Here is a 26,051-nt window from a genome sequence, read left to right as displayed (position 1 = left end):
CCCTTTGCTTTGTTGGAAAGATGAGGGTCTCGTTAGGGAGGCAGCCACTGTGATGGTAAGGGAAACGCTAATGTGCTAGATGCCTTATGTGCACAAACGAAATTAGTAATGGCAGCAGGGGCGTGCATGCCTCATTGGCACACTGTCAGTCAGACATCGACAAACAAAAGGAGACCAAAATCATAACAACAAAAAGTTTATTAATAGAACTTCTAGGCGTTTGTGACATGGCGGTGTCATATTACGCTCTTACCCTTTTTTATCCTTGGCTACCTCTTTTTTTTCTCTTCTTTCGGCCAGAGCTCAGCGTCAGTTCATCAGCGATACTAAATGTCTCCAGCCACTGCAGACAACCAGCACATTCCTGATTGTCTGGAGTCATGGCTAAATGGATGTTCAATAAATATGTGTGTCACTCTCAAGACTGCTAATCTCAACAGCAATTAACCACCCTAACAATGCCCTAGACTCCTTTACTCCCTTCAGGCCACCATTTTGGAGCAGTGGTTGCAGAGCTCAAGGCCATGGTTGAGAGTGCCACTGCTGCCTTTCTGTTGTTTTTCTACCCCTCTCAAAACAGCATGGCTATAATTACTGTCGGCCCAGCTCAGCCCACGCCTGAGGATGGCTTTTCTGTGTGTAAGTGTGTATGAGAGTGTGTGTGTGTGTTGTGACAAAGGCTGCGGGTTGAACGTGCAGACGTCGTTGGTCAGCTCTGGCTTACTAACTAATCATTTTAGAGTTCTTTAACATTTAAGTAGCGACAGAGTGGAGGTTTGTGGAGGTAAAGCCTGCATACAGGGACCACTCCTGGCATGTGTGTACCCCGGTAGGAGGATTGCAAACAGGTTGAGATTTACTGAACATTCAAAGTTTTTAGGGGGAAAAAGTTAGAATTATTTTCTGCAAGTGATATCAGCAGCAGAGTATTAGAGTGGGCGGCAAGTCCCTCGGTCAGAGATCTGCCGGCACGCTGGCAGCATGTCAGACATAAATGGAACAGAAGCAAACAAAAGCTTTTTAAACCACAACACAACTTGCATCAAGCAGCTTTTCTCGTCCACACCAGATGCTACATATTTTTCACATTTAATGTTTGATTCTGCTCTCAGACCTCAGAAAGAGCGCTGGTTTCATGCGCCATCAAAATTCTAAAATACTTAGACCTTAAACATTTGAGAAAGACCTGAAGTTTTTGGCTTAACCCAAAGCTTCGAGTCTGTCCACTTCATCGATTTACCAGATTTGTCTGGTATTGTGACACGGGAAAGTGGTTTCTAAACTGGTCCAGTGAACCGTGGAAGAATGAACAATTAGCCATTTAGCTTCCCGGGCGGGGCTAGCATTGTTGTTGAGCTGTTTTCAAGCTGTGTGCTAGAACTAAGGAGGAGTAATAACAATAGAAGAAGACAAAGTAAAAGAAACAATGCTGACTGTATGCACCAACGGCACTGTAGTTTGTTTTTTTTGCTTTGCTTTGCTCTTAAACCCTGCTTCGCCAGCTCCTCTGCATGGCTACACATTATCGACTTAAAGTTAGATATAGCTAGTCCACTGTGATCGATCAGGAAAACCAAACACCCTCACACACAGAAATCTGTTACATTTAAGAGCATGTATTGACAGCTCAGGAAACTCGAGATGAGCTTGTAGTTTAAACACTTTCATTAAGATGCATTGCCCTGAAACCGCCTTTGTATTGGAGAGCTGAATTCACTGATTACTCCATTAGCATTAAAAGTGAAGCATCTGCATTGAGAGCAAATGGTTTCTTTAAAATCATTTTACTGAATAAAAAAAAAGTTAAAGCATCTTTTCAATGTGACAGTTTTCTGATTTGCCTTTTGTTGACACTAAATTGAATGACTTTGAATTTGTGGCTCACACTGAGCTCTGAAAAACACAAGCATTTAATCAATTAACTGAAAAAAAGATTGAATGTTAATAAAAATAATCATTAGTTAAAATCCTATGCATCAGAAAATCTTTGAAAAAGGGCACGAGTTCATACTAAATTATTAAGGGGATTTGTTTACTGTGTGAAAAGGCTTTTTCAATGCAACCTGCTACTGAATGTGTCACCCTGCAGTTTCAGCTTAGTTCAGAAAAGATTGACATTACAGATCATATAAGTTCCAGTTCTTTGTTTTATGTTGAGGTCGACAGAGTTTTTACCCCGTGAACCATTTTAGCTCATTTTTTAAACAAAACTTCCATCCCCTCTTATTTTTTCAAAGCAGATTTGGCAGTGCTGCCGGAAAAAAAGGAAGGGATTATAATAGAACAAAAATATGCACCATTTTTGAAAATGCGCTCGTACAAAAAAGGAAACCAGCAACGGTGCTAAATTTGTGTCATTAAGTTATCATCTCGTGTGCCCGCTGCTGCTGAGTCGATGTTTGTGAGACGGTAGCTCTGGACGGTCTCTACAAAGCAGGACTGAAACTCGGAGCGGGATTGGGATGAAGCCCAGTTCCTTGTTCTTTTCATTGTATTTGGTTTTGCTTTGTTTGTTGCGGCACGGACACATACGTTTACATCACAGGCTGGATTTTTTGATACCTTGCTCTGGTTCGATCAGGCAGCTGATTTGCAGAGAAATTATAACTTACACATCAAGACGTAATGTGGTTAATGATGCCATCTGTATTCAGCGGTACAATACATACTTAGAGAGAATAGTTACCTAACTCAAGCACGCAGGGGAGCTTAAAAACATTACCATCCATCATCTCCGGCCTCGCCGAAGCACATGAATAATTAGTCAGCGTGGCCTGCTTTGATGATAATAATCTTACAGCATGCAAACCCATCTAACCCATGCTGATTCTGTGCTCTTTTGCAGAAGTCATGCAAGAGTAATCCCAGCAGCTCATATAATTTTACCAAACTTAATTTGTTTTGTCAGTGCTAGTGATGTCATATCTTACACTGCTGAGCAGAGGGGGGGGGTTAAGAGAGGTGTTAATTTAGAGCCCTCATTCATATGTGCATCTTCAAGATTTTGCTTTAAAGTAAAATCTTAATTGGTTGCCCATTAATATGTAACCACGTGAAGTAAGCAGAGCAAAAATATGGGTTGCAGCTTGAGGAAAGGTGTTATTGCACTTACTTTTTTTCCCTGACCAGATATCAGTAGACGTATATCTGTACAGCTCACTGTGAAGATTAAATAAAGCCTAAGAAGAAGAGGATAAAAAGAGGGAGCAGGAGCAGCACTCACTTATATCCACGAATCGCAGAGCTAGGGAGGGCTATTTCAGGAGCTGTAAGTTGTGGCCTGCTATTCTTGTTGCAGGCATATGTGCCATTGATGGGTTTGGGTTTCGGAAATCCTTTGCTTTATGCTAATCAGGCGCAGTGTGGCAAGCAGGCAGCTATGGTGCGGTCGAAGTTGGCATGTCTACTCTATACTCAGTGTCCTTACAAAGTTGCAATTACATTGGGAGTGAGAACAGAATGCTGCCTATAATGTAGCAATACCCTTCCCCCTTCTTCCTCTTCTCTTTGCTTCTCTTGTTTGTGAATTTGATTGAAAATTGGATTAGTCAGGAACTCAAGATTCCAGGTTGTTTTATTTTTACTTTTGTCAAAGCTCGGCGTAACAAGGTTTCCCTCGTGTGATTGATGTCACACATCATCAATCGTCCTACTTATACTGAGTGATAGTGCTCGACAAAACTGTTGAAAGGCTTTAAATAGCAGTAGGATCTCACTTTTGCCTCTTGCATAAAAGTGCTCAGACCTGCGGGTGATGTCTTACTGGCTGTCTATTATTCAGCTTGTGGAAAAACTAAAAGTAGGGTGTCAAGCCTGTGCTGCTGTTGGGGTGCTATTTTCAGGTCAGTGTGATATTTCCCATACATAAGACAGTATACTGGGCTGTCTGGCAACAGGATAGGCCAGGAACAAGGAAGACCACAGGGAAAGCACTTATCCAGACGCAGTCTTTACTCACGGGTGACTGATGACATATCACCAGGGTTCAGAGTATGTCACCCAACAATGAGTGGCAGGATTGTTTTTTTCTTTGGTCAGTCAAACGTTTGCTTTGCTGAGAACTTTGGCGTGTTTATAATTTAAAAAGGAGACGTTGAGACCAATCTGGCTGATTAGCATGCGTCACATTTTGGACACGGCTCTCTTCATGGTTATTGGTTAAAAATTGTGAGATATATATATATAACTAAACACTTCTAATAACAGTAGTGATAATGATATTATCCTGACAGAATTTGAAGGGTTTTTTTTGTCTCTTCTGACAAATGAATTAAACTCAAACTTATCATAACTCCAAACAATATAAAGTTACACTCAGATCACAATGAAAAGTCCGCCAGATCAACTGGTTTACTTTACTTACTTTACTTCTGCTGTCATCATTAAGTTCCAGTGTTGAGCGCCAATCAAATAATTGCAGGTGTTAGATTATTTATGTGCACATTGCCATGCTGCTTTTTAAATGTCACAGTTGTGGTCTTATCTTATCTGTGGCATAATCTTTAATTTTGTATTTAAAAAAAGTGGCAAAATCTGAGCAATGCTTGTTTTCCCTTAATTTTATCTTTATGTCATTTATGTATTTTTATGTATAATTAATGCTGTTTTTGCCGATTGTCTTTTCCAGGTTTGGTTACAACAACTTCCAGGAAACTCGACAGAGAGCAGCAGGACGAGCACATCCTCGAGGTGAGCACTGCGTTTCTGCTCATTTTCAATTCTAAAGAACCCGTCTTTAATTCATGTGAAAATGAATGAGCAGCATGATAATTAGAAACCTTTAAGGTCAACGTGCTCCAGTTTTAAAAAAAAAAAATCACACTAGAGAGCTGGGCATTTTCCCTTCTCTGTGGTTTGGCATTTGCAGTCAACTTTGGCTGCCTGCCACATGTTGCCAACAAAAACGATCTTCTTGGATATGCAAGAGAGCTCTTTCAGAATAATTTCTCCTTGTAGTGATTTCCGGACGGGGTAGGAGGGAGAGGTAGGAGGCGTGTGGGAGATCCTGGTGACTGTTGCTTTGTTCCTTCCCACTGTTCCATCTCGTGGATGGAGCGAGCTGGAACAGGAAGCTGCTGTCAGACCAAAGGCCGACGTCTAAACTTGCGGGTTTTAATTGAGCGCGGCTCCATGCGCTCCCTCCCTCGCGCTCTCTCACCACAGAGCCGAGGCTGATAATAGCTCTTTTAATTGTGTTTCCGGTGGTGGCGGGGAGCAGATCTGACGCCTTTTAATTATTGTTAGAAGTTACACAATTCAGTGAGCTCTGGGTGACATTTAATGTGCTGGTGTATCTGGTGCCTAAGCAGTGTCGTATTTCATACTCCGATTGTACACTATGCTGCACTAATTGCATTACATGACTGAGAGTAAATGATAGGGATAAAAGTGAATAAGGGAGGACTGTATTCCTTTAGGGAGCTGGCGAGTGAACTGAATGTAAGAGAAAAAAAATGCTTTGTACTATATTTGTTGAATGTGGGTGGACTATATGTTATCAAGGTCGAAAACACACAACTCCTGCAGCCATTGTTTTCCGGTAAAAGCTAAATTGCTGCTTCCAACATTTGGGTTTTGGAATCAGGAAGTTGGAGAACCTGTCTGGTGCAAAAAACAAACAAACCCAGAGCCGTGTAACTATAGCAACTTAAGAAGTTTGTGCATGTTGGTTGCAGGTTATTATGAATTCAGCAGGAAGCTCTTTATTGGTGCAGCAGCACAAACCCTTAAACCCTACAATTTTGCATCCGGGCGCAAGCAGAGCAAATCAAATTGAAGTCCTAACTAGTGCTGAAGTTTTTTGTGCTAGCCTGTTGTAGGAGAAGAAACCAAACATGTGGGACCATGTGGAACATGTGGAGCAATTAGGGTGGGGGCTGTGTCAGCATTGTTTGCTCCAAATGCCAAGAAGAGTTGGAGGGAGCACAGGGGGCCTTCAGCTTTTATGATGAGATGGATGGGGGTTGGTTGTTGTCGTGTGCCTGTGTGTGAAAGAGAGACAGAGAGAGAACTAAAAGCAGAAAGGCAGTGGGGGAATTTGAGAAAAGGCAAAGCTGCTCTTGATAGATCTGAGTGTGGGCTCTAGCGGCAGGATCACAGGCCTTCATCCTAGGAAGGAGGGGGTGGGTAAATAGCAAAAGTGGGACATGCCAGGACATGCCGAGGATTTAGGCCTGGGACTGTAGAGAACACATTATAATGTAAAAGCAGAGGTGAATGAACTGCTTGCAGCAGTTGTTTGTGGCATGTTTGACAAAGTTGTCAAACATGCCACAAACAACTGATGCAAAAAAAACTTGTCCTGATTAATCTGTAAATGTATTAAATGTCAATAAAACAACAAAAACAAAATTCACATCATATATTTTCAAAATACATTATTTATAAATAACCAGCTATTGTGGTGTTAAAACAGGCAATTTAAAGCTTAAATCCATCTTAAAGCAACAATGTGTAACATTAGTTGAGCAGTGGCAGTCACTGGGGTTCCATCTTCAAGGTGGCAAACCTACTAATACAGGACACGTCAGTGGCTCATCTCCATACAAAACATTAATCGTGGTGCGTGTGGGTCAGCCAATTAGAACCTTAATCGTTTACACATGCTCGCTTCACTTTTTGCCGTTTACTCTCTTCAGGAAATTGAATCCAGGCCACAAACTGTCAAAATGGACTGACTTGGTCTATGATAAAAGACACTAAGCTGTTTTCACATATGAGCTCCAGAAACCGTCGGGAGAATCAGCTCCAGACATTTTCTTAAGTTATGTTTTCTCAGATGTAGCACACAGCAGGAGATGGTTTTGTTCATTCACATTCTCACTAATGGAACCATTTGGTTTTGGTGATGGTGGTGCCTGAGCAAAGAGTGCACGAAGCAGGTCAGATGACAGCCACTCACCAGCTGTGGATAGCTGGTACCTGCTTTATTCTCAAATCAGAGATCACACAAAATCAGAGAACACACAGCCTTGGGGGAAGAATAGGCAGATATGTAAAAAACTGTTTAATGTCAGATGTCTTCTCTCCTTTTTTTGGCTCCATCTAAGCTAGAGCAGAGTTCTTTTCTATCCACCAACACAACTTGAAAAAGGAATAGCTGACCCGGTTGTAATAACCTTTAACTTAGCAGCCCGGCTCGCTTGCCCCTCGTGTGCTTTCTTGCACAGTGCTTACTCATGACTTTCTGCAAGATGGAGCTTGTTACACCAGATTCGTGCTGCAGCAGCTTGTGCCCCCTATAGCTGTAATCTGCTGAAGTCTGCTCTGAGTGTCTTTGGCAATTAGGTTTTCTCAGAAGATTGTATCACCCAAGTTACAAACTGTCAGAAGAAGCGTTAATGGGGTCGGGAGTGAGACTTTAAGGAAATGCTGATCTTTCTGCGATTTAAAGGATTTATTTAAATACTTCTAAGATGAAGACAATATACATCTTATTTTCTACTTACTTTATTTTTATTTATGTAGCGCCAAAATGCAGTGACCCTACTACAATACATAAAGAACCCCAAGAATCAAACAACCCTTTATGAGCGAGAATTTGGCAACAGTGGGGAGGAAAAACCTGCTTTTAACAGGAAGAAAACAGGAAGTAGCACCAGTCTCAGGGAGGGCAGATATCTGCTGCGATCGGTTGGGGGTGACGGGAGGAAGACAGGACAAAAGACACAGTAAAAGAGTGAGATTTAGAGAGAAGAGAGAACTTTAACTTATTGTGTACATTGTCTTCTATGAATGCTTCAGTTTTTCAAGTTGCAGCTTCACAGCAGTGCTGGATTTGTGCTGTGAACAGACTGCCCCCGGTCTAACGTCTCAGTCTTTTGTCTGCTCGCCTAATTATCAGACAAAGGCTTTTCATGTAAATTTCCCAAAGAGATGCACATTGTGATGGATAGCTGGGTAGCTATAGCTATAGGGTAGCACTTCATTTGACTATTTGAAATGGCACTTAACATAAACAAAGCGCCTTGTTTATGTTTATCCATCACACTCTGGTATTCACGCTCTGGTTTCTTGTCATCCACTTTCATAAATTCTGCTCATTTCAGTAGCACGGACAGCTGCAGACAGTGAGGGGGAAAACAAAAACACATGTCTTTAGTAATTGAGTCTATGGTACCAAATGGTATGTCTCTGACCCTGGACTCCTGACTGCTCTTAGTAAAGTACTTAGCAGATGGTTTTAAATGACTGTGACATTTGTTCTGCCCTTCTACAACGTTTTGCAGCTTGAAGACAGAAATGGTCACTTCTCCTCCAGTGCTCAGATGCAAAGCTCTCAAGCCCATTTTCTGGGACTTTCAAGATTGTGCTTGTTTAGGTCAGCCTGTTGCTGTTTGTTTTCGATTAAGCTCATGAGACTGTGCGCACTAACGTCCAAAGTCATACTGATGTGTTAAGTCACGGCAGAAGTGACAAAGCCTTAGTGTGCCACCAGTAACACTTGATGCAGGGACTTAAATTAGAGCCATGTTAATGATGTAGTTGTTCAACACTGACTTTTATACTGAACGCTTCCGGGGTTTAATAAAACCTCCTGCCTTTAGTTGAGAGCATTTAGACTTAATGTTTATTAGCAGTTCAGAATCTTTGTGTGCATACTTGACACACAGCAGCAGAGTCGGTGCGGCGGGTGCTACCAGACCGAATAGGTGCAGCTAATTAAAAATAATTTTATATCTCACTCATACAAGCCAATCTTACCATGATTACAAGGACACATATGAATTTTATTTTATTTTTTTTAAGAAATCATGTTTATCCAAATCTAGTAACTCCACACAATAATTTCATTGCATCAAAAATGTTTCTCTGGAGTAATTTACGACCGGAGTGTTGGACTAACCCATCTCCAGCAATAGAAGAATGCCGAACAACTTGTTCCTGCTGGATAATTGGTTTCCTTTTTAGACTGTCTGACAGCGAATCACAGTGGGAATTGGTTTTAAAGGAATAGTTTGGTTTCTTTGAAATGTGGTTGTATGGGGGTATGTATTGGTAGTCAGCAGATGGTTGTCACTACACCCACCCTAGCTTGGAGAAACAGACAGGAGTCCATGCACTCAGGCTGTACTGCTGTAGGCGAGGTTAGCAGAAACATATTTTAGCCACTTAGCCACAAATCAGTATGCATTTATCTTGTTTTTCACATTACTACTTTGCTGTCAACTGTCCTTTCCAGCTGGAAACTAAAGCGGCTGTAATCAGAGCCACAAGACTCAGCAGAACATGCGTATTTGTGATGCGCTGTGGTATGACTGAGGTATTTCAATCTGCCACTTTGGGTCTAAAATAACCTTTTAAAGCACCGAAATCACAGAAAAACTCAAACATAATGGCTCAAGACAGGAGCAGACCAGCAACTGATTGTTTTGATTGTATTTGATCATAATAATATTTTTTTTCTGGTGGTGAAAATTTGAAAACTATTTTTTAGGTCACTGCTGTTTGCTTCTCTAAACTGCGGGCTACTTTAGACGATTCACTGACTATAAGTACCTCATAAAAGTCCACCTCAAAGAAACCAAAGTATCCCTTTAGTTCTGCTTGCCAGTTCACTCACTAAAAAGGAAGTGGAAGAAAAGGATAATAAAGTGAAAAAGCATGCCTCTTTCTTTTTTCTTTGTTAATTATTTGGGGCTGCAGTATGATCGTTTTGTAACAGAGTGTCTTAATCTTTACAAATTCCCAGGATACTTACTGTTCTGTTATTGATGCTGATATAATTCACTGCCTTCAGTTTGGGCTGTTGTGACTTGAAGAGATAAGCTCTGTTGAGGGTGATTTAAAGTTCACCTCATCAAATGAGACTTTTTCTTTCCTTTCAGGTAACCATCACCGACCACGGCGTTCCTCCAAAATCCACCACTGTTCGCATCATCGTGCAGGTCCTCGACGAGAATGACAACAGGCCGTTGTTCCTGGAGAAAATCTACAAGATCCAACTCCCTGAGCGGGAGAGGCCTGAGAATGAGAGAGCCATGAAGAGGTACCCGGTGTATCGGGTGATTGCGTCAGACCGTGATGACGGACCTAATGCTGAGATCTCATACAGCATCGAGGATGGAGATGAACATGGAAAATTCTTCATAGAGCCCAAGACGGGCCTGGTGTCGTCCAAGAAGTTCTCCTCTGCAGGAGAATACGACATACTTACAGTGAGTATCTATAATCGCAGGCTACCTCTCTGTCCTCAGCTTCAGAGTCTCTCAGTGAGCACTGCGCTTTTACAACAGATGCTTGTTTGTTGCTTTATTGTTGTGCTCTCCTCATCCCCTCAAGTTTTATAACTGCTTTCCAGTCTCCACGGTTCTTTAGTTGTTGTTTTGTGTCTTTGTGTTTAAAGCTGCAGTGTAGTATCTGTAAGCGACACTGGATGCTAATTGGTGCACACACTGCTGGATTTAACTCTTCTTAAAGAAAAAATAATTTATATATGCAATTTTTGGGAGCTTGTTCTATACACTAGCAATAACAATGAGAAGATATTCTTAGGATTTATGTTTTCTTTTCTTTTTTTTTTTTTGCTGTGATTCAATAACTGTGTTTGTAAAGATCCAAATTTTTCAACCACTGATGTGACATTGCACTTTGGCTGTTGACAGTTTTATCAGTGTCTCAAATCTTAAGATTTGGTTGAAAAAAAGTGTTTTGTGTGTGAAAATGAACGCTGCCTGTCAATCTTCCACCTGCAAGGTAAACAATAAAACCCAAAACAGGATCTTCATGAACACTGTTAGCTGTAAACATTTCATTTGGTAGTGATACTAATTTTCTAATATGCAGACTCAAGTCTCCAAAAGTTGCTCACTGTAGCTTTATAGTACAAAACACAGAGTCTTCACTAAAGCTTGAATCACCAAAGAAGTCCAGACACAAGGTGTTGCTTATCCTGATGCAGACATCTCAGTGAACTTTGAAGGGTTTCAGGGAGATGAACTCCTCTGGAGCTACACAGAAAGTAATTTGGAGGAAAACCATCACATAACAGTTTGTAACACAGACTTCGATTGTCTGCCTCTCTTAGATTAAAGCTGTCGACAATGGACGACCTCAGAAATCCTCCACTTGTCGTCTGCACATTGAGTGGATTCCCAAACCACAAGTGCCAGACGACGCAGCTTCCCTGGCTTTTGAGGAGTCCCCCTTCACCTTTTCTGTCATGGAAAGCGATCCTGTGGCACACATGGTGGGCGTCGTGGCCACTGAATCCTCCGATGTTCCCGTGTGGTTTGAAATCACAGGTAGGGTCTCCTTTACATTCGTATTTTATGTTGAGTGCATGCATGCTGTATAAATGCTCAATTACTGCTTTATAGATAGAGTGTAGTGTAGTGTGGCTGACCGGATGATTAGAAACAATAACTTTAAATAGAAATCTTTTATAGTGCATTAAGGCTTTAAGTTGTTTCTTATATAAGATTGCATTTGATAACTCATTTGAGCAGCCAGCATTAATCCTTTCGTAGCGATGTTAGCTGTCTTACACACCCAAAATGCAAATAAATAAACTTTTTAAAAATCTTTCTCCATATTAAAGACACTTTTCCATTAAATGTACACCATATAAAGATGCAAACATCAGGTACATTATGACGGAGAACTCTGGTGTAAATGGTCAGTCATAATAGAGAATAATGCCCAATGTCCTCTTTGATTGCTACTTTGTCTTAGCAACGTAGCAGTCACTGACATTTTGGCTTTCAGCACACGTTCTGTTTTCCCACTTTTTAACATATGGAAAATGATGTCAGTAGGCATGCAGAAATGAGCAAAACAAGCACATAAATCCCCCCATTTGGACTGTAAATAATCTCAAACAAACAAGCAAAAAGAAAGGTGAATACAAATGTTTCAGCTGAAGATTAGAGATCTTATGTAAGCTCCGTGGCAGCTGTGGTTTCTTAATCAGCCTAAATATGCCTAAAAGGTGTTAGAGCCTGTATTTCTTTAAAGCAGTTTACTTGCCAGTGTGAAAACTTGAGGCCATTTTTCTCAGTTTTATTGCTTGTGCAGTTACAGCTCCCTGTCTTTGTAAAGCTGTTGGTTGAAATAACCGAATTGCATCATGAATCAGTCGGCCATAATCGATAAATATTGATACTCTTCCTAGCTTTTTTTGCGTGAGGCGGCTGACATGTAGTATATTTCCTTACAGTTTTAATTAGCAGCTGTGTTTCGAAGTGTTAAAACATGATTCATCTTTGTTTGCTTTTGTTTTTTGTATTGTAGGCACTGTGTGCATGAGAAGATTTAAAAAGGCTGTGTTTGGAAATGCCTGCCTCTTCTCCCTTCCTCCCAGCCTGTCTTTCCTCTAATCAATGTCTGACTGACACATCTCTTTTTCTTCTCTTCTTTCTCCGTGCTCTTTCACTGCTTTCCCTTTTTTCTCTGGAATGTTCTGTTTGGTTGGATATTTGCAAGACGGCATAGAGGATACTGAGATGTTTTACATCCTTCAGATGGCTTGTGACCACAACTGTACAGCAGAAGGTATCTGCTGAGATCTCCTAATAGGCTGTGCTATATTAAGAGATCATCCTGCATTGTCTGTTGGTGCTGCCCGTTGGCTGTGGTTGACTTGTGTTGTGTTATGGGATTGATGTTGTGCCACATTTTTCCACTAAAACCTGTGACCTGATTAAAAGTCTCACAGGGGTTAGGAAACCCTCCTCCTCATTCTGTGTGTGAATTAGAGCTTCAATTTGTAGCAAGGTTCACCATTACAGTTCAGAAGTCTTTTTATAAATGTCTGTCATGTTGTTATCCAATCATCACTTTGCCTTTTCGTACCCATACTTTCGGTGTTTTAGTTAATTGCATGAAATGGCTATTATGCGGGGAATGTTTAGATAGAACAGGAAATCTGCATCGATAGCTAATGACATCAGCGTAAGCGTATCTGTTCATTATCTTCGACTCCAGCAGAGCAGAAAATTGATGTTTATGTGTCCATCTCTGTGCCCCCATCTAGTGTTTGTATAACCTTGCTACATGCACAGAACTAAGCAGTGATATGTCTCTAATCTTCAGTCTTTCCATGTTTGTGCAAAAAAAAAATGTTCTTCCACAGGTGGTAATTATGACAGCCGCTTTGACGTGGGCAAGGCCAGCGGAACCTTGATTGTAGCGCGGCCCCTGGACGCAGAGCAGAAATCAAATTACAACCTGACAGTGGAAGCCACAGATGGGACACGAACTGTCAGCACCCAGGTAATTGAAACACTAATGAAGCGGTTGGAGGCTGATGAGGCAGTTGTCATGGTTCTGTTTTCCTCATGAGAAATTGCATGAGTAAAGAGGAGGGTAATGAGTGAAGCGGGCGCTAAACTGTCGTGTTTGTTGGGATATGTTGATGTTCTGATGTCCTCTCATCGCATTCAGCTGAGCAGGAAAAATGGCGTTTTGTATGTGTGAACCTCATTATATACCTAATTGACTTGAGACACAAAACCAATGAGACGATATGAGATGTGTTGTGGCGAAGCTGATGTTTTTCCGTTATATGGTGCTGCCTGTGTTTATGCATGAGGATTTTTTACTTTTTTGTTTATCAGATATGAAGACAGATGTTTCAACAACAGCAAGAACAAATATTTTAGTAAAGTGGGCTTTAGTCACTTAGCAAGAGTTGAATAAAGGGGATCGACAGAGCAGCCAGATTTTTTTTTTTCTTCTTTGCTGCTGAAAAGCTTCTGCTAACCATATCCTGGTTGTAAATTTGTATTTCCTGGGGGTTATCGTTTTGGGTTATATATATATATATATATATCCCAAAAAGACAAAAAAAAAAACTTGAGAAAGAAAGTTTTTGTAATCCACTTTAAAGTCGTCATAGGGGTAGGCGGCATTCCTCTTCTTCCTCTGTTCTCCCCCTTCACAGTTGCGCACTGAGCACCAAGAATCTTCCATTGTCTCATTCCTGATGCGGAGCTGCTGTGATGATGGTGCTGTCTAGCCAAAGTCTTTTTTTTTGTCTTTATTTTTTTTCAAGTGTGCATTCTTGAGCCCGCTCAACTCCTCCCCTCTGCTGTGTCTCTCCCTGAACCTGTGGACCTTCTCTTTCTTTTTTCCGAGAGGAACAAATTGCCTCGGCCTTTTCTGAATGGAATGAATAACTAAATGTGCAACAGATACAGTACGCTGCTCCCTGGCTGATAGCAAAGCTGAGCTGCCATGATAAAAGCTTTTGAGCATGCAAGTTGTCTTTGTTCAGATGGTCATGCCTTGTCCATGAGATTTTGAACATTTTTACATGGTAGTTTGGGTCATGTGTGATGGCAGCATTCACGATGTTTTGTCCTTTGTCCTCAAAGGGGAGCTTCAGAGGACTGTAGCTGGAAAAGAATCTATTTGTTGTCACTCTGTATGAATAAAGCCTTTCATCATCTGGCTACTGTGCTCCACTGAGCCTTGGATGAAGCGCTTCTTTCACTGGCATTTTGCAGCTCATCCACGGAAGCAGCACGTCCTTTAGTTTAGTGCAAAACCTTAAAAAACACTCACAAAGTTGCTGTTTTCTGCATCCGCCTGCAAAGCACTTTCATAAAAGCCCTGGCAACAGACACTTATTTAAAAGCTTCTCAGTGATATTGTATGCAGTGACATTTTAAGTCAATTAATCACATTCAAAGGTTAACCTATTCAGAAGGTCTAATTCTCAGTGTAGCCTGATTTTCAGCAGGACCTTCTGTACTTGCAGCCCTTTTACAAGTGTAGGGGATGAATTCATTTATGCGTTATATAGAAAACCCTACAAAATCTCAGTTTTTGTATATAATTGTAAGAATTCTAAGCATGACATTTTTTAAAAGCTTATTGCATAAAAGTATATCAGAAAAATATTGTATTCATCAGCTTTTAGTGTTTTTAAGTCCTGCAGCAAAAACTGAACTCTTGGAATGGAAGTCCAGCATAGAGTCTCATTTTAATGTGCCGTCCTTCACAAAGTCTGAAAAATTTCATGTGCAGCTTACAGAATATTGAGTGATGATGACTTTGAAGGATGCTCAGCTGTATGATTTATTCCATATTAGCCATCAGTTTCTTTATTTGAAACAGGTTAAAGGAGCATCACTTGTATATCAGAACACACATTTTCTCATTGGCTGCAGGTTTCAAATGTGTTTATTTATGTAAATACTATTGAAGCTGTGACTTATTTGCTCTCTTGCAGATGAGTGTTGTGTGTGATATTGTATACCCAGCTGGCCACTGTAGGTCAGCTGTTTTCTGTTGAGGGAAAGGATTTACAGAATTTGTGCGCTCCATAAACCACATTTGTAGGTGGGTCAGCTGCTTTAGATATGCTGACAGGCAAACGGTGACTGAAAGAGGTATACAGACTGTTTGTAAAGGATATTGTTACCAGAGTTTGACTATATACTAAAAATAGTTGGATCCATATATGTTTCCAGACTGATGCTTTTGTTTTCTTAAATGTGTATAGAAACATATTAAGTTACAGTGATATTATGAATATGAGAGTAAAGTGGAGGCTCTCTTTTTTAATTTGAGAGATTGAACAAAAGTACTGCATTAACTGCCATTTTTTGCACAGTTTATCAGGGATTTGTGTTTTTAGAAATGTGGGCTACTAGATTATGTAGGGTCAGAATTTGACCCTATGAATTTGGAAGCTGTTGCAGTAAAACATCAACATGTGGTTAAAGGAGCACTGCTTGAGCTGCAGAATCCAAGCAAATTTATCTTAGAGAGAGCAGAAACATTACAAATTGCTAAATCATCAGAATACGGTGGTAGAGTGGAGTTGGCTAAATCAAAAGATCCTGGACATTCATAAAGACAACAGTGGTGGATGATCATAGGATACTTTTCCATGATAAAGCAAAATTCATTCACACTTCCACCAACAGCAGAACACACTCCATATGGTAGCTATGTTTTTATTTGAGTCCACGATAACGAGGTAGTGTAAGCTTAACCTGTAGCAAAATAGGCAGCAGCTGTACTTTCTGCCCATTCATTTATTTTTTCAAATGCAGCAAAGTGGTTTAATGGCATTTCACAGTTCAGATGGACAGTCAGACAAACATACTGTGAAAGTAACTCAGACGCTTTTGAAAGCAATGAACCAGAATAATATTCAGTGTCCGAGTCAGTTACCTGATCTTAATCTCATCAAACCAGATTTACTTGCTGAAAACTGAACTAAAGGCAGGAATAGCAAAGAACAAACAATTCATTTGATATCTTAAAAAGCGGGGAAAATATCGAAAATTGAACCAACAGTCCAAAAATATAGATCACAGTGAAAACAAGCAATTATTTTTACTGAATGTTTCTCACACAAAAAGAAGAACAAAACCCCCCAAATCATTATAAACAAGACTTGTGTTTGCCTCCGTGTTTTTCTTTTTGTTTTGTTTTTTAATATTATTGCTATTAAAAAGAACCACAGGTCTTTGGGATAGGATCAAGTTTTGACATGAGTTAATGAATGAATGCCGGTTGACTGTCCCGTATTATTGGGAATGTTGTAAAGGCCCTGAAGATTTGGAACACTGTGTGATCTGAGTGTTTTGGCTACCACCTTGTTTTGTCATGGCATTCACGCCATTTGCAATGGCGTCAGGGGATAGTTCTCTTTCACTGTCAGCTCTACTCTTACTGGGAAGTGAATGGTTTTTGTAGCTGTTTTATATAATCGTGTTCGATTTTTAACATAATGTGTCAGACTACAGTGAAATGTATTAATTTACGCCTGAAGGCAGGTTTGCTTGCTTTTGATGGCGGCCTAGTAATGTAAATCCCCCGGCTAATCATCCCGATTGTACAATGTTGGGATTAAACATCAAACACCAGATTATGCTGAGTAATGAATTTGCTCACCTCTGTGCTCGCAACAGTAAAATCAGTCAAAGAAGACAGGATTTCAGCAGGAAAACATGCAAATGAGTTGTTAATTGTTGATTATGACTTTGTTTTCTTTGGGGATAATATGTTGCTAACTCCCACAGAATTTCACTGCAAATTAGATCTGCACACACACACACACACACACACACACAACCTCAAAAGTCGGACTTACCGGTATATATTCCTCAAATCAAAGTCATGTGGAAGCTGTGCTGCCAGACGTGCTGGCCTATTTTCTTTCTCCTAGGAATGTTTTTTTCCTTTTCTTTTTGTTCTCCATCTTTTTCTAGCCCCCTTTTGTCTTTCTTTCTGTTTTTCTCAGTTTTTTTTTTTTCCCAGAAATCTTTATCTTTCTTGACTATGCCTTCAGAGATGATGATAATTCTGTTTGGGTAGAATAAAGTGCAAACAGGAGTACTGGACCTGTGTGGATAGTGGCCTCTGTTAATCCTGTTTTGGGAACATGTTTGAGTACTCGGTGCCAGCGGGCCCCCCTTTGCCCAGAACCTGCCACCTGGCAGGGGGGCTTCCTCTCCTACGCATGGCACAGGAGGACAATGAGCACAATGAAAAGCTCCCCCGTGTCCTGTTCTGAATACCTCACAAAAAAGGTGTTTTGTAATTCAGGAGGCACTGTTTTAAATACGCTTTTGTTCTTGTACATCTTTTTTTTTTTTTCAAATTAAAATGACATGCTGAAAATTGAAAATGATTTTTAATCCAGTCCACTGGGGGCTCCAGTGGTAATATCAGTATGAGGGCCTCTGGTTTGTGGGAGGTCTTTGGAAAACAGTGGGCCAGTCTGTCGTTCTTTCCATATGACCGTTGTAAGTCTATGAAGGCGTCGCTGAAGTATCAGCTGATGTAGACGAGGGGTGCCGCATTCCAGCTCGGGCACCTCATAGCCAGGAGCTGCGCCAACAAGGCAGCCTCGGCATGCAGCCCAGTCCCCCCCACCCACCCCGTCTCCAGCTATATGGCATCCTCCTTTGGCCGTGCAGAAGTACCTCAAGCTGTTCTGCTCACAATCTGTTCCTGGTCTCCCGTTTCTTCTGTTATCTCAGTTCACATTACAAAGACTCTCTTTATGTCTCACTCGACTGTTGAGTTTATTTACTCATACTTTTTTCTCATAGATTTTTTTTTACCTTAAGTATCAAAGCTCATTATTGTATCACAAACTTTTTTCACTCATTTTTTTTCAGTCACATCTTTTATTTGTATTTTTCCCCCCTTCCGCAACCTGGTTTCTAAATTTGACCATTTCCTTTAGCCGCCTTTAGATTTTCACTGTCACTTATCTTCTTTACCATCATCTTACTGTCACAGCACTTTTTCCTCTTTAGTATCTCCATCTATCACGCCTGTGTCTCAGTCCCAATCTTGTTCCTTCTCAGCTTTCTCAGAGGAAGCCATATACAAAGACTACAGAGTTCCCTTCTACACCAGCGTTTCTCCTGCGGTCAGGCTGTATCGTGCTACTTTTGTGATGTTTGGGGGCAAAGTCCCTTTGAAGTGCTGTGGAGATTTCTTGCAAAGGGAGAAGGAGAGGGAAATTTGTGCGCACATAGGGGTGTGAGGTGGGTGTGAATAGCTTTTTGTGGGCATTTTAAATGGTATAGATTTGTACACTGTGGATAGATGCAGATACCACTGACCAGATTCCATCCTTTCTCCTTCTCGACGGCGCTATCAGTTCTCGCCACCTTACTCACTATTCACAAGGCGTGTTATCTGACGCTGGCCAGATTGAGACACATTGGGCAGCCTCTTTGTGTGGATGTACGTGTGGAAGTGTGCAATTTAGGAGCCTCTCCTGGTGTGTGTGCGTGAGTATGTGCAAGCGTTTGCGTCAGAGTATGTAAAAGGTGGATTAGAAGATTAGAATTATTCTATATGATGTCTGCGTTTACATGAGAACACATGTTTACAGTGAGATAGTTTGCCATGTTGCAACATGCACCACAGGCCTAGATTGATACGTTTTTTGAGATTTGATGTCGCATTAAAAAGGATTTTTATTTATTTTTTACCTTCGTTCTTATTAACAGTGTGATATGGGTTGCCTATGACACATGACTTGTGGCAAGATTACTGCACTAACAAACAGCAAGCAGCCCAATGCTCCCCCTGCAAGATGACATCTGTGAGCCTCAGCAGCATTGCCAGCATCACAGCACAGAGCAGATTGTAAATGTTATCAGTCCTGTCAGGTTGAGTCTATATTTGTCTCTGATATAGGCTCACAGTGCTTAGCAAACAGTATTATGACAACAGACAACAGTGGGCAGTTGTTTTGACCAGAGATCTGACAAACCCCAGTCAGTTGTGAGCCGTTACCTGGTCAGAGCTTTTGTGATTTAAGCCCCCTTCAGTCTTCCTGCACCAAACAGGTCAGCATCGACTGCTTTCCTTACGGGACATCACCCCCTGGTGTCTGGTATGCAGGTGTCTAATCTGGGCTGATCCCTTTGTTCACCATGTTTGGCAACGGTAGAAGTCCCTCGCTGGTCTGGGAAACAGAGATCGCATTCCAGCAGCTCTCCATAATCCTCTGTCGGAAGTCCAGTAGACGAGTGGCTGGTGTTGATAAAACATGCTCCCAGTGGAATTTTACAGTTTGGGGATGTTAGATTCTTTGTTGTTTGTGCGTGTGTTGGGGGAAAAGCACAGTAAACTACACTTTGCACATTATCCAAAGAAAGAAGCATGCATGTGCAAAAATTAGTTTCATAAAGCGTAGCCTTTGAAAATATTAGAAGAGGTAGCAATATTAGCACAAAAGTAACACTCAGCATATCCTCAAAGTTATATTTGTTTCAGACTTTCTAATACAGAAGCATAGTGGGATCACTGGACTTACTCAGCACTCCCCGATCATTTGATTTCTCACACATGCACTCTCTCTTTCATGAACTGCTCATGTGTGTAGCTCAGAATTCATTTAGATTCATTGCGGTTATTCAGCATTGATTGACTGTTAGCAGTATCAAGTGGCCATTCAGTTAAATTATTGCTTTTGCCATCGCATGGATCGATCGAGTCTGTGTCAACACACTACTGCTTATTTTTTGCAGAGATCAGGAAAGTGATTTGAAAATAAGATAGTGTATATGTGTGAATGTGTGCAGACCAAAGTGAGAGAAATGGTTAAAATAAAGATAAAAGTGTTACTTGCATATCTTTGGACCATAGTGCTGAGCAGCGTTGAAGCATGCACCAGAGCTGGGATATCTAATCATTTACCAGAAGCTTTATTGTTTGGAAATCATTATTTGGTTCAAGACAATCAAATACATTTACAAGCACACAGTTGTTTCACCACTGATCAGTTGGTTATTGAAATATAATTTTGAATATGTAAACTTAACCCTGACCCTTGTCATTTGGTTGCTTTAGAAACATCCTCTTGATGCTTTTTATTGAGTAATGGCTCACAGCACTTTTTGACAAAACCTAAAAAGCCTTACATAACAGCCACTAAAATATTTTTGCATGAATCCTTTGTGATATGAATTAAGTCAAGTGTAAAAATGTAACTTTGCATGCAATTTATTTTTCTCCTGTAGGTGCTTATCCGTGTCATTGACACCAACAACCACCGGCCGGAGTTTTCTGAGAATGTTTATGTCGTGAATGTCCCTGAAGACAAACCAGCGGGGAGTGAGGTCCTGCAGATCAGTGCTGTGGACAGGGACGAGAAGAACAAACTGACCTTTACACTCCTGAGCAGCACTGATCCGTTCAGCCTGAGGAAGTTCCGACTAGACCCAGGAACCGGCACCCTGTATACCACTGAGCGACTGGATCATGAGACCATGCATCGTCACATCCTGACTGTCATGGTATGAATTGGTAGAAACAGACTGAACTTTGTTGAATTCCGAGAAGTTCTAGCATATTGTTTAACAGAGTTCATGTTCAAATCGATTTCACTGTTTTAAAGTTAAACATTCAAGAAATTAGTGTAAGGTACTGCCACTAATCGCTGCTCTTTCTCCTGCCCTGTGTGTCCTTCTTTTTCATAAAAAATGAACTTTATAGGTTCGAGATCAGGACATTCCTGTTAAGAGGAACCTTGTGCGCGTTATTGTCAATGTGGACGACACCAATGACAATGCACCCTGGTTCATAGGCACACCATACTCCGGTCGAGTGTTTGAATCTGCTGCCGTAGGCACGGCGGTGCTTCAGGTTACAGCTCTTGACAAAGACAAGGGCTCTAATGCAGAGGTTGTCTACCACATTGAATCAGGTGAATGCACGCTAAGTTACAATGCTACTCTTTTTAACCCCCATTTTTTCCCCTCATAGCAAAAATCTTTCATTGCAAAACATGAAATCAACTCATAAAAATGTATGAGTCATCAGTACTGCTGCCATCTGGATATGAATGAAATATTCTGAGAATATTGAATATTTTGTTTAGGGGACCTTCAAATATGTGGGAGATGGGCACATCCCACTGAGAATCTCTCCTACAATAATCTGTTATGTGAAAACAAGAGACATGCTTCAGTTAGACTTTGCATTTGTATATATGCATATTTGAAGTAGCTGAGATGGGAATATGATGCATTGTTGCTCCTTCTGTTTTCAGCCAGTCTTATGACTTAGATTGATAAACTGCTAGTACAATCCAGTGCTCATTAAACACATCTTTCGAGTACAACATACAGAAAAATCTATTCTTCTTTTGTCTTTTCTCTCACAGGAAATGTTGCCAACTCATTTGCTATTGACCCTGTCCTCGGGACAATTACAGTAGCCAAAGAGCTTGATCGCAACAGCAAGACAACATTTGAACTCACTGTTAAGGCATCAGATAACGGAGTGCCTCCGCTGTCAAATACAACCACCGTACACGTTCTGGTAACGGTTTCTGACAATGCAGTCCCCAGATTTACCGGAGAGGCTTTTTCTGCAGAAGTGAGCGAATCAGCCCTTCCTGGAAGTTTCGTGACCTCGGTCACAGCCGTCAGCCAGTCGTCTGTTTTCTATCAAATAAAAGGGGGCAACATCAATAATGCGTTTGATATAAATCCAAACTCGGGAGTGGTTGTAACACAAAAAGCTTTAGATTATGAAACCATCGCTGAATACAAGCTTATCATACAGGGCACCAACATGGCTGGACTTGCCAGCAACACAACTCTTACGATTCATCTAAAGGATGAAAACGACAACGCTCCAGTCTTTGACCAGAGGGAATTTCAGGGTGTAATCAGCGAGTCGGCCCTCATCAATAGTGTTGTACTGACCCGTGAAAACACACCTTTTGTCATTCACGCCACTGATGCAGATTGTGACCAGAATGCCATGCTCATCTATCAAATTGTTGAACCATTTGCACATAACTATTTCGCCATTGACTCGAGCACTGGAGCCATCCGAATTACATCACCTTTGGATTACGAACAGAGGAGTGTTTTCCGCTTCACAGTCCAGGTCCATGATCTAGGAATGCCACGGCTGTTTGCAGAGACCACAGCCAATGTGACCATTGAAGTAATTGATGTTAATGATTGCGCACCAGTTTTAAGCCAAGAGCAGTATGAGGCAACTGTTGTAGTGCCAACATACAAAGGGGTAGAAGTCATTCAAGTCAGTGCTACAGATGCAGACTCTGGGCCTAACTCCAAACTTCTCTTCTCCATCTCTGAGGGAAATATTGGTGATAAATTTAAAATGGATCCCATCACTGGAATAATCTCCATTCAGAATGTCACACAGCTTCGGAGCAGATATGAGTTAAAGGTCAGGGTTTCTGATGGTAGATTTGCCAGTGTTGCTGTAGTGAAGATCAGTGTACAGGAAAACAAGGAGAGCAAGCTGAAGTTCACCCGGGAATCTTACAAAGCCTACATCCGAGAAAATTCCTCTGAGAAGAAGACTCTAGCGGTCATTGCTGCTGTTGGGAATCAGGTGAATGAGCCCTTGTTCTATAAAATATTAAACCCTGACAGCAGATTTGAAATCAGCCGCACATCTGGAGTCGTTTCAACCACCGGAATCCCATTTGATCGTGAAGCACAGGACACATTTGATGTAGTTGTTGAGGTCACAAGAGAAGACAAATCTGAAGATAAGGCTCATGTTTTAGTAACTGTGACTGTGGAGGACGAAAATGACAACGCACCTATGTTCGTGAACCTTCCCTATCACGCCCTGGTTCAGGTGGATGCAGAGGAAGGCCAGGTCATTCGGCAGGTGACGGCAGTGGATAAAGACTTCGGCCCGAATGCAAACATCCAGTATCAGCTGAAGGAGCAGCATGATCACTTTCAAATTAGCCCATCTGGTGAAATCTCACTTAAAAAGAAATTTGAGAAAGAAGCCCTTAACACAAACTTTGCTATTGTTGTTATGGCAAAGGACAGTGGACAACCAGCTCTGTCAGCAGAAATAGAAGTGCCAGTAAGAGTTGTGAACAAAGCAATGCCTGTGTTTGAGAAACCGTTTTACAGCATTGAAATCCCTGAGAACATTCAGTTGCGCTCCCCTGTGCTTCACGTACAGGCCAACGATTCTGAAGGCCCTCGTATTGTGTACACCATCTCCGAGGGAGATCCTTTCAAACAGTTCTCAATTGATTTCAACACAGGCGTTATTCATGTGATTCAGCCTTTGGACTTTGAGATGCATCCTGCCTATAAATTAAATGTAAGAGCCACAGACTCTCTAACTGGAGCACACTCCGAGGTCTTTGTTGATATCATTCTGGAAGATGTCAATGACAACGCTCCTGTGTTCCTGTCAAAGACCTACTATGCCAATATTTCGGAGGCCTCTGTTATCGGCACATCTGTTTTGCAAGTTGATGCCGAAGATTCCGATACTGGTAATAACCAAGAAGTATTTTTTCAGTTGGTTGAGGAACGGGGGAAGAGTTCTGATTATTTTACCATTGACCGCAACACAGGAATCATTTCTACAGCTCAAGTTCTCGATCATGAAGAGATCCAGCAACATAAGCTGAGAGTGCGTGTGGTTGATGGAGGAGTTCCAGCACTTTCTAGTGACATCATCGTGACAATAGATGTTACTGATCTGAACGACAACGCTCCAGTTTTTACCGAACATACTTACAGAACTACCATCAGCGAACTGGCGCCACGTGGGCACTTTGTCAGTCAAGTCCAAGCATCTGATCCGGACAGCTCAGACACAAATAAGTTGGAGTTTTCAATAATATCTGGAAATGAAGATCAGAACTTTGCCATTAACAAACACACCGGTGACATCACCATTTCCAACCACCGCAGGCCACATATGCAACCTCTTTACAATCTTAACGTATCGGTGTCAGATGGTGTATTTAGAAGCTCAGCCCTAGTCACCGTAAAAGTTATTGGTGCCAACTTCCACAGCCCCACCTTTTCTCAGGTGGACTATTTGGCAGAGCTTGTTGAGAATTCCCCTGTTGGTACCTTGGTAGCAGAGGCAAAGGCGACCGATGACGATGAAGGCATTTATGGGCAAATAACATATCAGATTATCAATGACTTTGCAAAGGACAAGTTTTCTATTAATGAAAATGGAGAGATTTTCACTTTGGAGAGCCTCGATCGTGAAAATACAGAAGAGAAGGTTATTCCTATTTCTCTCATGGCTAAAGATGGTGGTGCAAAAGTAGGCTTCAGTGTTGTCAATGTAATTCTTACTGATGCCAATGATAATGCCCCACAATTCAGGGCAGGTGAGTACAAAGCCACCATTGCATCAGACGTCCCGAGAGGAACCTCTGTGGTTAAAGTTGCTGCTTCAGACACGGATGAAGGAAGCAATGCTGACATCGAATATTCAATTGAGGCAGATGCTGAAAATGTCGAGGAAAACTTTGAAATCCACCCAACCTCTGGGATCATTGTAACCAAAGAAAGCCTCATTGGCCTTGAAAATGATATGTATGCGTTTTTTGTGAGGGCAAAGGATACCGGAAACCCACCCAAATATTCTGTTGTACAGGTTTACATCAGGATTGTTGCACCAGAGACGCCAATTCCCAAATTTGCCGAACCACATTATCGTTACACAATATCTGAAGACCTTCCTATTGGCACAGAGATAGATGTGATTCAGGCTGTGAGTGAGCAACCAGTTCTTTACAGCCTAGTAAAGGGCAACAATCCTGAGAGCAATGAAGGTGAAATGTTTGTTGTAGATCGAGATAGTGGAGCGCTGAAGCTTCAGAAGAACCTCGATCATGAGACAACCAAATGGTACCAGCTCACTCTGCTTGCCCAAACCAACTATGAAAATTATGAGATAGCTGCATCTGTAAATGTAAACATCCAGGTGAAGGATGTGAATGATAACACACCAGTCTTTGAGGCAAACCCTTATGAGGCTGTCGTTGTGGAAAACCTTCCAAGTGGGACTCAGGTTATCCAGGTCAAAGCCATCGACCAAGACTCTGGAACCAACGGCCGGATCATTTACAGCCTCGACCCCAAACAGAACTCGCCCGACATCCCTGAGCTGTTTGCAGTCAATAGTGAGACTGGATGGGTGACCACCTTAAAAGAGCTTGACCGCGAAAAGACTGACAAATACAAAATTTCCATCTTAGCAACGGACCAAGGGGAGAAAGTCCAATTAATTACTGGAACCACAGTGGAGGTAACAGTTGGTGATGTGAATGACAACGCACCCCGCTTTACTGCGGAGATCTACAAAGGCACAGTCAGCGAAGACGACCCTCCTCCGAGTGGAGTGATCGCTATCCTCAGCACCACAGATGATGATTCGGAAGACATGAATAAACAAGTCGACTTCTTCATCACAGGTGGGCATTTATTATTTTGTGAAACTGATAATTAGTAAGCCAGGAGTTTACTCTCTACTCTTTTGTGTAGCAGTTTTTCATAAACAGAGCTTAGGGGGGGATTATGGATTCACGCCACTTAATATCATGATAATATCTCATCTTTGAGACATTACACAGTCCTGTTATCTGTTAGGAGTTATTGCTAATCTGCTCAAGCTCTAAACAAATATTTAGGTCATTATACTACAGAAATGTATAATTATCTGAATAGTGCTTTGAAATAGACTGGGCAAAAGTACTTCCTGTGGTGCTAATTAGAAACTGTGAATATGTATGTGAAGTCAAGAGGAATCAGAAACCAGCATGATCATTAGCCAATGTACATTTTCCTCTCCTTAGTTTG

At 41.4% G+C, this 26,051-nt stretch overlaps 1 protein-coding gene across 7 annotated transcripts in view; it reads left to right on the top strand.

The window, feature by feature from the left end:
• fat1a (FAT atypical cadherin 1a) overlaps positions 1-26,051 on the top strand; it is a 76,620-nt gene that overhangs the window by 27,279 nt on the left and 23,290 nt on the right. For 6 of the 7 annotated variants that reach the window (XR_437116.3, XR_437117.3, XM_006796109.3 and 3 more), the window contains exons 4-11: positions 4,628-4,689; positions 9,828-10,157; positions 11,027-11,243; positions 12,424-12,492; positions 13,073-13,212; positions 20,448-20,723; positions 20,923-21,133; positions 21,593-25,666. Coding sequence is in view for 5 of the 7 variants with exons in the window: in XM_006796109.3 (XP_006796172.2) it covers positions 4,628-4,689; positions 9,828-10,157; positions 11,027-11,243; positions 12,424-12,492; positions 13,073-13,212; positions 20,448-20,723; positions 20,923-21,133; positions 21,593-25,666 (5,379 nt within the window). In the remaining 2 variants the exon portion in view is untranslated. The remainder of the gene's footprint in view (positions 1-4,627; positions 4,690-9,827; positions 10,158-11,026; positions 11,244-12,423; positions 12,493-13,072; positions 13,213-20,447; positions 20,724-20,922; positions 21,134-21,592; positions 25,667-26,051) is intronic. The other variant, XM_006796111.3, reaches the window with a different exon arrangement.

Source organism: Neolamprologus brichardi, chromosome 6 (assembly GCF_056152115.1).
Source record: "Neolamprologus brichardi isolate AB-2024 chromosome 6, ASM5615211v1, whole genome shotgun sequence".
Classification (NCBI taxonomy): domain Eukaryota; kingdom Metazoa; phylum Chordata; class Actinopteri; order Cichliformes; family Cichlidae; genus Neolamprologus; species Neolamprologus brichardi.
This window is presented reverse-complemented; position numbering and strand designations above follow the sequence as displayed.